General features: G+C 50.1%; 2 protein-coding genes across 2 annotated transcripts in view; both read right to left on the bottom strand.

The window, feature by feature from the left end:
- CATSPER4 (cation channel, sperm associated 4) overlaps positions 1-10,843 on the bottom strand; it is a 15,111-nt gene extending 4,268 nt beyond the window's left edge. Inside the window, exons 1-7 of the mRNA XM_010830095.1 lie at positions 10,642-10,843; positions 10,440-10,514; positions 9,817-9,960; positions 6,793-6,894; positions 729-826; positions 450-560; positions 92-235 (exon numbers count right to left, since the gene is read on the bottom strand). Of these exons, the coding sequence (XP_010828397.1) occupies positions 92-235; positions 450-560; positions 729-826; positions 6,793-6,894; positions 9,817-9,960; positions 10,440-10,514; positions 10,642-10,713 (746 nt within the window). The 5' untranslated portion in view covers positions 10,714-10,843. The remainder of the gene's footprint in view (positions 1-91; positions 236-449; positions 561-728; positions 827-6,792; positions 6,895-9,816; positions 9,961-10,439; positions 10,515-10,641) is intronic.
- Positions 10,844-11,455: 612 nt separating this feature from the next.
- The window catches only part of CNKSR1 (connector enhancer of kinase suppressor of Ras 1), a 12,220-nt gene continuing 11,298 nt past the window's right edge, over positions 11,456-12,377 (bottom strand). The window contains exons 20-21 of the mRNA XM_010830251.1: positions 12,347-12,377; positions 11,456-12,092 (exon numbers count right to left, since the gene is read on the bottom strand). Coding sequence (XP_010828553.1) covers positions 11,847-12,092; positions 12,347-12,377 — 277 coding nt within the window. The 3' untranslated portion in view covers positions 11,456-11,846. The remainder of the gene's footprint in view (positions 12,093-12,346) is intronic.

Below are 12,377 nucleotides of genomic sequence, written 5' to 3'. Positions count from 1 at the left end.
CCCCAGGTGGTTTTTTTTGCCCCTGGATGCCCCAGGCCCTCCCCGCCTAGCTCAGCTGGACTGGGGGCCCGGAAGCCCCAAGGACACTCACTGAAAGTCACTGTAGATGTCCACCCAGCCATCCTGGGTGATGCAGATGAAGAGGGTATACAGGGCAACCTGCATGTTCTGGAAATGCATGGGCACGAACACACCAAAGAGAGTGACCCCAAACACGGAGAACACCTGCCGGAGAGATGGGAGACCCACCCCGGATTTCACCCACGGGCCTGGGACACAGGACATGCAAAGGAGCTGCCAGAGGAATCACAGGGAGGCGGGCCTCTCCTCCTCTTATCTCCAAAGCCTCCTCCTCTCCGCTCCAGACACCCCATATCCCCAGTGACCCAGGGGCCTGTCCAGGAAAGGGGGGCGGCTGGGGGGAGGGGAGGTGCTCTTCCGATCTGAGGAAGAGGATGAGGACCATGATGTTGGCCATATCGGGCACCGACTGCAGGATGACGCGAATGATCCGGGCCAGGGGCTCCACCGCCATGCACACGTGCAGCAGACGAAGTGCCCTGCGGCAGAGCCTCTCAGGGTGCCCCTCGGCCCTTCCCAGACCCCTCCTCCTCACCATCGCCCCACCTGCCCAGAAAGGCAGAGCTGATGCCCACCTGCAACAACCCCCTCCCCTCTCTCCCGGGATCCAGACGGGTCCCTTCTTCACTCCGAGTCCCCCAGCTTACCTGAGGGTGTAGGTGATAGCCACGACACTGAGTTCATTAACGAAAAACCCCAGGAGCAAGATAAAGATGATAAGGAAGTTGAGGATGTTCCAGCCGTCCTGGGGGGGTGGGCCAGCCCCAGCAGGGTCTGTCAGGCCCAGCCCACGGGTTCATCCTGGGTCTGCCCTCCCCACACCCTCAGGATGGGGACTCCTGGTGCTCTCAGAACAGGGCCAGTCACGTGCCACCCGCTGCGGTCCTGCTGTCACCCCCCAAACATGCCACAAAACACCCACGCACTCGCTGTCTCACACACGTGTCCACAGCCAAGTGCAGTGTCTGAACACACAATTGAGTCCCTCATATACGCCAGTTCCTAAGCTGAGCGCCCACCTTGGCTAGTGTGCCGCTGACAAAGGCCTTGCCCTGCAGTTAGGTGACCTGAAAGCGTTTGGATGCTCCAGCTTTGTGGGACACACACTACAGTTAATAAAACAAAAATGAACGAAAACACTAAGGCACAGGGCTTCAATAGCCACTTCAGAGCTGAACTAACTCTCACTGTAGAAGAAAGGCACAGTTTGCAAGCCCCACGTCCAACACGGCACAAACTCCTTTAGAGTACGGACGGAGGAAGGAAGCTCACGTGTATGACAAATTCAAGCACAACCGCTACGGGGGGAATTTTCTCTAATAAACAGTCTGCATTTTCCTTTGACCAGTGATCCCACTTCTAGAAATCCATCCCACACAAACTCTGGTACAACTACAAAATGACATTTGTAGAAGGCTGAAAATAACTAAAGTGTCCAGCAATTATAATAGAACACTGGCTGGCTAAACCACACGTTCATTCAATGGAGTACAGAACAATGGGAGAGGTCTCCATGTACTGACAAGAAAGACCCATTAAATGACAAAAGTAAAGTGTACTGCAGCATTTGAACTATGCTACTGCATGGAAAGGGAGGACTAAAAATATACACATATTTGCTTATGATTGCAAAATAAACACTAGGAGGATAAACAAGAGATTATAAATAACAAAGATTATCTGAAGAGGGTGGGGGAAGGGGACAGGGATGAAGGGACAGAGTAGAAACAAGAATTTTGTATGCTCCTTTCAGTACAGTTTTGACCAATATGTAGCTGCATTAAATATTCAAAAAGAAAATAATTTTTTTTCCTTTTTGAAAAAATATTTGGCTGCAACAGGTCTTTGTTCCAGCATGTGGGATCTAGTTTCCTGACCAGGGATTGAACCTGGGTTTCCTGCATTGGGAGCATGGAGTCTTAGCCACTGGACCACCAGGGAAGTTCCAAAAAGAAAACTACTTTATTTTGAAAAAATTACTTTAATGGGAAAAAAGTTCTTAAATTTATTGGGCAGTCCAATAAACACAAGACTTCCTGGTATGTCACATTCAGAGTGTTGGTGCCTAAACATAAGTCAGGAGACACAAGGCTCCCTGTCTACAGATCCATCCCTGTATCCATTCAATATTAAGCTCCTACTCTATGCCACACCTCAAATCAGATCCTGAAGATACAGGATTTCTGCTCTGCTGAGCTCATAGGCTATTTTGAGGGAAGTGGACAGACAGTAAATTTTAACTCCTGGTGAGAGACTCCAGGAGTTGGTGATGGACAGGGAGGCCTGGCGTGTTGCAGTTCATGGGGTCACAAAGAGTTGGACATGACTGACTGACTGAACTGAACTGAACTGAGAGGTGAGTACACAGTGTTAGGGAGACAGGGCAACAACTAAGCTAGCTTAGGAGAAACAGGAAGACTTCCTGGAAGAGAAGACATCTGAATGAGTCTTAAACTGTAAGTAGGAGAAAAGCAAGTGAGTAAGTGGTAAGGAGCTTTCATAGACTAGATGTCAGCATGGACAAAGGCATGAAAGTGAGCAACAGCAGTGTGTAAAGTGAGCAACAGCAGTGTGTGTATGTATGTGTATGTGTGCGTGTGCACACGTGTAAGTGTGTCTTTAGGAATGTCAACCCACTCCAGTACTCTTGCCTGGAAAATCCCATGGACGGAGGAGCCTGGTAGGCTGCGATTCATGGGGTCGCAAAGAGTCAGACACGACTGAGCGACTCATCTGATCTGAGGAATGTCACTACAAGCAGCTTGATGTAGCTGGAACACCCAAGGGTGAGGTGAGGAGTGATAAGGCTGCAAAAGCAGACAAGAGCCATTTCATGGAAAGCCTTAAGCACAATTGAGACAGGCTGGGACCTGGCACTCTTTGCTGCCGTGCTGCAATGCTTGCACCTGGACGTACCTCTACTCGAGCAACAAAATACAAAGAAACTGCTGCTGCTAAGTCGCTTCAGTTGTGTCAGACTCCGTGCGACCCCATGGACTGTAGCCTACCAGGCTCCTCCATCCACGGGATTTTCCAGGCAGGAGTACTGGAGTGGGGTGCCATTGCCTTCTCCTACAAAGAAACTATTTGGGACTAAAAATAACTAAGTGCATGTGCAGATGGGACAAATCTGGGACAAAAGATACAAAAAGACCAAAAAATTCAATTGCCACTTCTAAAGAGCCAGGAGCAAAAACAGGATGTTGGGAGCAAAAACAGGATGTTGGGAGCAAAATCAGGGTATTGCACATGCCCCCTGCACACAACACTACCTAAGGGATGGGAAAACCACCTAAGACACCCCTCCAGTCTGACTCCAGACACACCCCTACCCCCACCCCATGTAAGGAACAACCTTGCCTCGTAGGTCAGGGATTAAGGGAACAAAACAATCTGTTGCTTGTTCTCCTTCCCCTCTTCTGCAGCAGGGGCCCTAAAAACCCTAGCCTGAATCTTTTGTCTGGCCTCTAGTCAGTTTCTGTTGATTGGAGAAGGCCAAGAACCCTGGTCGGTATCACAATGAGACATTTAGACCTGATCCTATAAACAGTTGGGAGCCACTGGAATGTTTAAGGGCACTCTGTCTTGGGCTTTGGGAAAACTATTTTGATGGCAGGTGGGGTGCACTGGAAGCCATAGCAACACCCTGTGAGAGAAGACAAGACAGGAACTGGAATGGGGTACCAGAGCTGCAGAGGTGGCAAGAAAATTGAGAAATTCTTAGGTGGTAAAATAGTAATTAATAGAGTGTGGAGGTAAGGAGACAGGAGCCACATGAGCACTGTAGAAAAGGGGGCATTGTGGGCAAAACGTTGGGGATCCCATGTGGCTGGGTAATATTTGAAATATTAACTTGCAGATTTTCCTCCCTCCCCTGCCTTCTCCCTTTCCATCCACCCATTAAATGGGGAGTAGTCCTTGTACACCAGGACCAGGAGAGGGGCTGGGCCTGGGGAAGAAGACAGCAGAGGGTCTCTAACAAGCCCTGGCTTTTGGCACTGGGAGGCTGGCCCCAGATAAAGGTTAGGGCTTGGGACATTCGTTGTCAGCCATTAGTTCTGGAGGGCGGTTTTGCCTTCCAGAGGACATTTGGCAGTGTCTGGAGATACCCTTGATTGTCACAGCTAGGAAGACGTTTATGGCATCTAACGGGTAGAGGCCAAGAATGCTGCTAAACATTCTACAGTGCACAGGACAGTCCCCTCCCAATGAAGCATTATCTAGGCCAATTATGTCAACAGTGCCCAGGCTGAGAAATCTTGTCCTTGAGGAGATATGCAGAGTGGCTGGGAGGAACACAAAATTTGCTCCCATTCTCTTGTGCTAATGAAACGCTAGAGTTTAGCCTTGAAAGTGCAGGCCCTCCTAACTGCTGCTGCCAATGAGACAGGTGGGAATCTGGGACCCTTTGCTGCAATGCTTGCACCTGGACAAACTTCCCCAAGCAACAAAATACAAATAAACTGTAAGAGACTAAAAATAACTGCCTGCATGAGCAGTTGGGGCAAATTATAGACAAGATACAAAAAGACCAAACAGCCTAAATGCCACCTCTGAAGAGCACAGAGCAAAAGCAAGGGGTTGGGAGCAAATGCAAGGGCTCAAAAGCAGTAAGCAAAAGCAGTACTCGCACATGCCTCGTGCACACACCACCACCAAAACGGCAGGCGAACCACCTAAACCACCCCTCCAGTCCGACCCCTGGTCACACCACTACCCTCACCTCATACAAGGAATCAGGGAGAGATGAGCAAAGGAAACAGTTACTTGTTCTCACTCCCCACTGCTACTGCAGAGGCCCCAACAAAGCCTTGCCTGAATTTCTTATCTAGCCTCTGAACAATTTCTATGGGCAACGAAAGAAATCTCAGGACTACTTTCACATAAGAAATGCTCTCTCTTAGGGAACAAATATCTGCCTGTATCCTGAAGAGTGGTACATTGAAATACTCACAAAATCATGGTACCTATTCTCCCCTCCACCATGGAGACAAATAAATATGCACCATCCTATTCTATTTTCTGTTAATAAACATCCTCCCAAGAGTTGGTCTCACAAAGCAGCCTTTAAGACATCCATACTTTAGAAATATTGTTCTAGGTTCTACATTCTGTGTTCTACGAAGTGACACTTCTAAGCCCTGGAAAGCTTGTAATTCTAATTGGTTGTCCTGATAATGGTATTTAAATGATGCTTCCTTTTTAAAAACGTATAGAGTTTTGATGGGTAATTTTTTTTAAAGACTCTTCTTGCACATGCCCAAAGGCAAGATAAATCTCTTGACTCCAAAATCCTTTGACTCTAGAAGTCCCATTTAAACAAAGAATTTGAGTCTTTGTTTCACTTTATGTAATGTTAAGATCTGCTCCTACCCAGATATCTTTTTGATACTCTCCCAAATAGGAGTCAGAAAACTATAGCTCAAGGCCAAATCTGACCAGCAGTCTCTTTTTTTTAAGACCCATGGGTTTAGAATGATTTTTATATTTTTTTAATGGTTGGGGGGAAAGCAAAAGGAAAATAATATTTCGTGACATGTAAAATTTAAAGTTCAAATGTCAGTATACACAAATAAAATTTATCTGGAACATAGCATGCTCATTTGTCTATATACTGTCTATGGCTGCTTTGTGCTCTTACAGCAGAGATGAGTATTTGCAACAGAGACTATATGGCCCCCACAAAAAAATACTTACCTGGCCCTTGAGAAAATTATAGGGAAACCTCCCTGCAATGCAATTGGATGGCCAAAAGGGGGCACTCTCATGCAGTACCACTAGATTACTAGTAGATTACAGGAAGAATTGTCAATTACTGACTCAACAGAATAATCACCAACTGGGAAAGAATCATCAATTATAAGCCCCACAGGAAAAGAGGTACAGAGCATCTCCTGCAAGAAATCTAATATTCCAGAAACTCAGCTAATAAGACCATTTCACCCTGCACCCTCACTTTTCTCCAGCAGATTTTGGTTCAAATCAACCTCTCCTAACTGCCTCCTTTTTCTCCCTAAAATAATGTTCCTCTCCATTTTTGGACTTGCTGTCGCTTTGGCTATAGCTTACTAGTCCTGAATTGCAAATCCTCTTCTATTCCCAAATAAACCCCCCATTTTGTTTTGCTGGTAAAATAACTGACTTAATTATTTTTAAGGTCAACACCCTTTACAGAAAGTCTCTGCTGACCCCTCTGCTCTTGAACCCTGTAAATTAAGGTGTGTGTGTGCGCGCTAAGTTAATTCAGTCGTGTCTGACTCTTTGCAACCCTATGGACTGTAGCCTACCAGGCTCCTCTGTCCATGGGATTCTCCAGGCAAGAACACTGGAGTGGGTTGACATGCCCTCCTCTAGCGGATCTTCCTAACCCAGGGGTAAATGAAGGTGGATACTCTCAGCTGCATTTCTCTGATAAGGAAATCAAGGTTTTCCTAAGAGCACAGAACTAGGGAAAGCTGGATCAGGAACGGGGACCCAGGAAGGCTGCACTTCCAGTACAAATTACTTTCTGCCACATCACAGACATCTCAGAAGTCAGTCTTTCTTTCTTCATGCATGCACATGAACATACTCACACACTCATACACACACACACACACACACACACACACTCCTCAGGTTTCAGGGCCAGGTGCACAGTGGTGGGGACAGGATGGGGTGCCAACCCTAAGGAGGAGTAGAGGTGATGGCAGGGAGGGCCCAGGATCTCACCTTCCAGAAAATCCAGAAACCATTCAACCAGCCGAGAAGAAGTTCACAGATAAGGGTGGTCAGCACAATGTCATCTATGGTAGAGAACAACTCATAGTGTTTCTACATGGAAGACAGAGAAAAAGAAGGGCAGAAAAGTCAGTGGAGTGGGGCCTTGGCAAGACCAGGGACAGAGGATGTCTGTAGGGAAGGGGAGGCCCAGATTCTTATTGCTTTTCAGGCTTGCATCTTTGTAGCGCCCTTTAGAGTAACTCTTGCACGTACGTGCCAGGCACCATTCTTAAGACCACAAACTTATTTCATGTTACCATCACCATCATCCTGCAAAGTAGGTTTTATTCCCATCTTGCACTTGAGGAATCAGAGAAGTGCCCAAAGTCAAACAGTTAGTGATAAAGACTGTTGTCTGACTACAAACCTTTGTCCATGAACTCTAGAGTAGGAAAAGGGAGGTGGAGAAAGGCAGAACAGACTCCAGGATCGGGAGGGAAAGCCCTGGCCCTTGAGATGGAGGACACCAAGTCCCATCCTTGCTTCTTTGGTTGTCTCCACCACTCTGGCTGCACCAGCTCCCAAATCCCCAGGCTTGGCTTGACCAAACTCCTGAGTATCCCCTTACTCATGGGTCCAAGACATGCTCCCGGGGTGGATGGATTGATGGATGGATGGATGACTCCATGATTCTGAATTCTGTTTAAAACGACTCACTTTCACGCCATCTCCTGTTAAGCTGTGACACTGCTGTTGTTTGTGACATGAACAGCTCCCAGCCCCCGACTCCACTTTGCCAGTTACAAAAGTCACCTGACTCCCCCTTTTCTTTACCTCCATGGCCCACAGACTCAGGGCTTCACGCCTCCTGCTCCCCACACCTTGCCACCAGCTCCATCCACCAGCCAGTGTGAGGCTGGACAGAGTTGCTTCTTTTTCTCTCAGCCATGCAGCACAGCATGTGGGATCTTACTTCCCTGACCAGGGATTGAACCCATGCCCCCAGCAGTGGAAGCGTAGAGTCTTAACCACTAGACCACCAGGGAACTCCCTGGGCAGAGCTTCTTAAGTTCAGATGGGAGCTGAAGTTTATGGGCTCCCAGCCTGTTCCAAATTCCCAAAGGGCATCATGGGCCAGTGGTGTCTACCTAAAGCAAGGAAAGGCTTTTTCTTCCCTTCATCTTTCCCTTCAGCTCTACCCCACTGGCCACAGGTGGCAATAGCCTCTTGTATTTACTGAAAGAGCGTCCTGAACAGTTGCCCTGCCTTCTCCAAGTCAAGAGCATCTGTGGTTAAATCAGAGTTGTATTCTTTACCCACAAACCTTCCATGACTCGCTATGGCCTGCAGGGTGAGGTACAAAACCAGGCTGGCATTCACAGCTCTCTAGGATCTGAGCTTCACGGCACATACACTCTACCAGGCTTTTTTAGCATTTTTGACTTGGACTCAAATATATATTTTACTCCATAATGCTTTCTCTCCCTCTGGCTCTTCCCCTCCCTCTCTCTTCCCCACCACAGTTGCTACTTCATTCTTTTTCATTTTGTTTGATTCTACATCAAAAGCTACCTGCATTCTGAATTGTTTTCATGATCCACTGATGAGTTTTGATCTGCCCTCCAGTCACTCATTCTGCAAACCCTGGCAAGTGGGTTTCTGCCTCCACCACATCAGAGTTAGCTCCTGTCAAGGTCACAAGGGCAAGATCCAAGGGGTGTTTCAGAGTCCTTTTCTGGCCTCGTGTCCTAGCCACATCTGACGCTGCGCTTGCTCCCTTGGTAATGTTCTCTCCCCGGGATCCTCTCACTCCGCTGGCTGCTCCTCCTTACTACCCTTTTGCATTTCCTCTTCTATTTTCTGCCCTTTACTTAGAGGCTCTTCTCAGAGAACTCTGTCTTGGTCCCCTTCTCACTCGGTACTCTCTCCCAGGCAACCTCATCCCTTCCTTGAGCTTCGGCAACCAGCTCCTTGGATGTCAGTCACTCTCACGCTGCCATACTTTAAACCCTGGCTTGCCTGGATAAACATCAAGGTCCTACTGTATAGCACAGGGGACTATAGTAATATCCTATGACAAACCATAATGGAAAAGAATATAAAAAAGAATATATATATGCATACATAACTGAATCACTGCTGTACAGCAGAAATTAACACAACACTGAAATCAATGATACTCCAATTTAAAAAAAAAGTAAAAAATAAAAAAATAAACCTTGGCTTGCGGTTCATGGGGTGGCAAAGAGTCAGACACGACTGAGCGACTGAACTGAACTTCCAAAGACATCCTCCTTAATATAACTTGAAGATGCTGTGTGATCTGGCTGTTGACCGCCTCTCTGAACTTATCAGTCACCACACAGGAACATTTTAAAATCACTGGCTTTCAAAAGGACAATTCACGTATGTGGTGGACTCCTTGTAAGAAATTAAAACCTCAAGGGTAAGACCCAAGTCATAGTGGACTTGAAGCTGGATACCCAGAACTCACTTCTATGCTGTTTCTTCTGCCCAAAACATTCTTCTCCACCTCCTTCTGCCTGGCCAACACCTACTCATTCTTTATTCTCCACTTAAATGCCTCTTTCTCCAGGAAGCCCACCTGACCCCAAGATTGCGTCCAATGCCTCCTCTGAGCTTCCACACACCCTGTGACACTCAGGTACTTGCAATGACATGTTTGTCGTGTCTGTCGTATTCATACCTGGCACAGAGCCCAGTATCTGGTGCAGAGTGATTCTTGCTCAGTGACTATTGGTTAAAATGGGATACCCTTCCCCACAAGACACCCACTGGCCTGCCTCTGCTCACACCATTTTTCTCCTGTCCTTCCTCTGCAAATCCAATGCATTTCTCAAAGCTGGGGCCCCTCCACCACGAAGTCTTCCTTGATCTCAGTGCTGAAAGGCCCTTGAAAAGCATCCAATCCAACCATCATAAAAAGATGAGGAGTCCGAGGCCCAGGGAGGGAGGTGCCTTGCCCCGGCCCCTGTGAGATGAGTGAGAGCAGGGGTCGGGCTCGAGTCCCACCTGGCCAAGCATGGAGTTGGTGCGGAGAGCGATGGTGATGGCGTTGACCACCAGCAGCATGGCCAGCAGCACCTTGGAGGCCGGGTGTCGGAGAAGCTGCTTGACATACATGCGCGTGATGAACTCCTGCATGTCCCAGGCATCCTGGGAGAGGACGGGGGACCTTCCTTCAGGCAGGTGTCACCATACGAGGCCTCTGCCTGGAAGTTTGCTCTCAGTGAATAGGGACCCACAGGGGCCACTTTTAGGGGGAGAAGTTGCCTGAGAGGGGATCATAGAATTGGGGGCATTAGTGTAGAGGTCACTACTTAGTCACTAAAAGTGGGTCACTCCTGGGGGTGGTCTTTGTTGGGGTCATTGCAAGGGAGACTCTTTTGGGGGTCTCTGCTGGGGAGTGGCTCTCATTATAGAGGGGCTCCTGTGAGGGTCACAGCCAGGCGGTTACTAACATATCATGGTTGGGGAACGGGTCACTGCAGGGATCCCTACTGGGACGTTTAGAAGCAGAAGGGGCAGTTATCCTGAGGGCCTGTGGCCCCATGGATGCAGCAGCAGAGGGGTCACCATGGGGGTGAGGATGGCTGCAAGCCCCCGCCAGGCTGCACGCCCAGCCTCAGCCTTACCTTCCTGCTGGTGATGTCTCGGCGGTTGATGAGCACTTGCTCCTCTGGCCGCCGGTAGGGCTCTTGAGCAGCCCTCTGCAAGGGTGAGGAGGGGGCCTATCAGGGCAGCCCGTGCCCCTCCAGACCCAGTCCAGTCCTCTCATGCCTCATCCCACCCCGGGATGCCCAGCTTGGGCAGTGCAGCCAGGCAGGAGCCGCCTACCAGGCGGTTCAAAGGTCTGATGTAGGTGGTGTCTGTCCACTGCTGCCACCAGCTCCTCTGGTTATCTGCCATGTTGCTCAGTCTCCCCCGACTCCTCAAAGAAACGTCACTCCAAGGGCGCCCGCCCACCCCTCGTGGTGATATCACAGAGGCCTCTGTGACCCCCCAGCGTCCGCATTCCACCAAGGAACTCCTGTAGCAAGAGAAGCTCCTCCCACTGACTCCCCTGGGTGTGCCACAGAGGAGGCCGAGCACACGGGGGAGGTCACAAGTCGGAGGCTCGTGAGAGCAGGTCAGGTCTCTTACGCAGCCTGGATGGAGACAAAGGGGCAGGTCCCTGCTCTGCATCCAGGAGCTGGAGGTGAGACCCTGCCAAGGAGAGAGAAGAGGAGAAAGGTGTTTCGTTCTGGGGTCCTCCTCCGAGCAGACTTCATCCTGAATCGCTGCCCACTGGCCACCCCATCCCACCACCCCAGTCTCCAGGGCTGCCCTTCTGCCCATCTTTCCATGGGAGGTATGTTTCCCCATCCGTAGAGGAAAAGTTTGGTCTCTGTTTCTCACCTGTTCCCCCCTGGAGATGGCGCAGGACAACACCATCAGGTCTCTGAGGGCTGGGGAGAGATGGGCATTAAGGAGAAGCCCCCACCATCCTGGTAGGGATGGGGCTTCAGCTAGAGACCCCGTCGGTGGGCTGTGTAATGGGCTACTTACCAAGAGCATTCACCCCCATCTGACAGCTTTTCATCCCTGTCCCCTCCCAGAAGCAGATTCCAGATTCTAATACAGAAGTCAAAGGCACATGCAGATTCATGTTAAAGAAACTGACTTTATTTACTTGAAAAGTATCCACTGGTTCAAGTGAAGAACTTCTGTACAGACTGGCTTGGGGAATGGAGACATGCTGAGGGGCGGAGGGGGCACAGGAAGAGCACAGGGTAAGAAAGAGTTCTTGCACCCCTGCCTCTCGCTCCTTCCTTGGCACAAGCTCACTTCACTTTACCCCATTCCAGGGCGGGCAGAAGAGCAGAAATGGTGGAAGGCGGAGCAGAGGCGGTCAGCTTGGGGCAGAGGCACCGACAAGCACCGCCTCCAACTCGGAACAGCATGCAGGGATGCTCTGTCCTAGATGTGTCAGAGGTGGTCCTCAAGGCCGGAGGTCGGAAACTTAGGGTACTGGCCAAGGTTAGAGGTCAGGAGGTCGGGGGTCACTCTGGGGTCAGGGGGCAGAGAGGGGAGCACTCCTCGGGGTCAGAGGGTGGCGGGTGGGAAGACTGTTCCTTGGGGTCAGAATTCAGGACTTGGGAGCCGCCCTGGGCCTGCTCCCCTCCCCAGGCCCCCAGGCCCTCCGAGTAGAGCTCCTGGTTCTGCTCCTTCCACCGGCGGAATTTCTCTCCGGTGAGCTCGGGGTCGCCCAGCACTTCCTCCAGAGCCTGCAGCTCCTGCAGCTTTGCCTGGAAGAGGTGTCGGGGTTAAGGGGCCAGGATCACCCCAGGAAGGGGCAGAGCCCGAGCCCAGAGCTAGCTCTAGGGCCCAGCGCCCAGATCCCAGCCAGCGGCAGCCCCCATCCTCAAAATCGAGAGCCTGGCTCCAGGAATCCAGAACTCGACCCGGTCCGCAGCCGAGCCCAAGAGGGCTAGACATCTAGACACCTGGCCCAGCTAGACATCTAGCCCAGCACCCAGCCCCCCGTGCGCCCCCTGCTGACCTTGAGCGTGCTCTGCAGTGCGCGCACACGG

The sequence above is a fragment of the Bison bison genome, unplaced genomic scaffold, assembly GCF_000754665.1.
Source record: "Bison bison bison isolate TAMUID 2011002044 unplaced genomic scaffold, Bison_UMD1.0 scf7180017864516, whole genome shotgun sequence".
Classification (NCBI taxonomy): domain Eukaryota; kingdom Metazoa; phylum Chordata; class Mammalia; order Artiodactyla; family Bovidae; genus Bison; species Bison bison.
The sequence above is the reverse complement of the archived record's forward strand: the minus strand, read 5'-3'. Positions and strand labels throughout refer to the sequence as shown.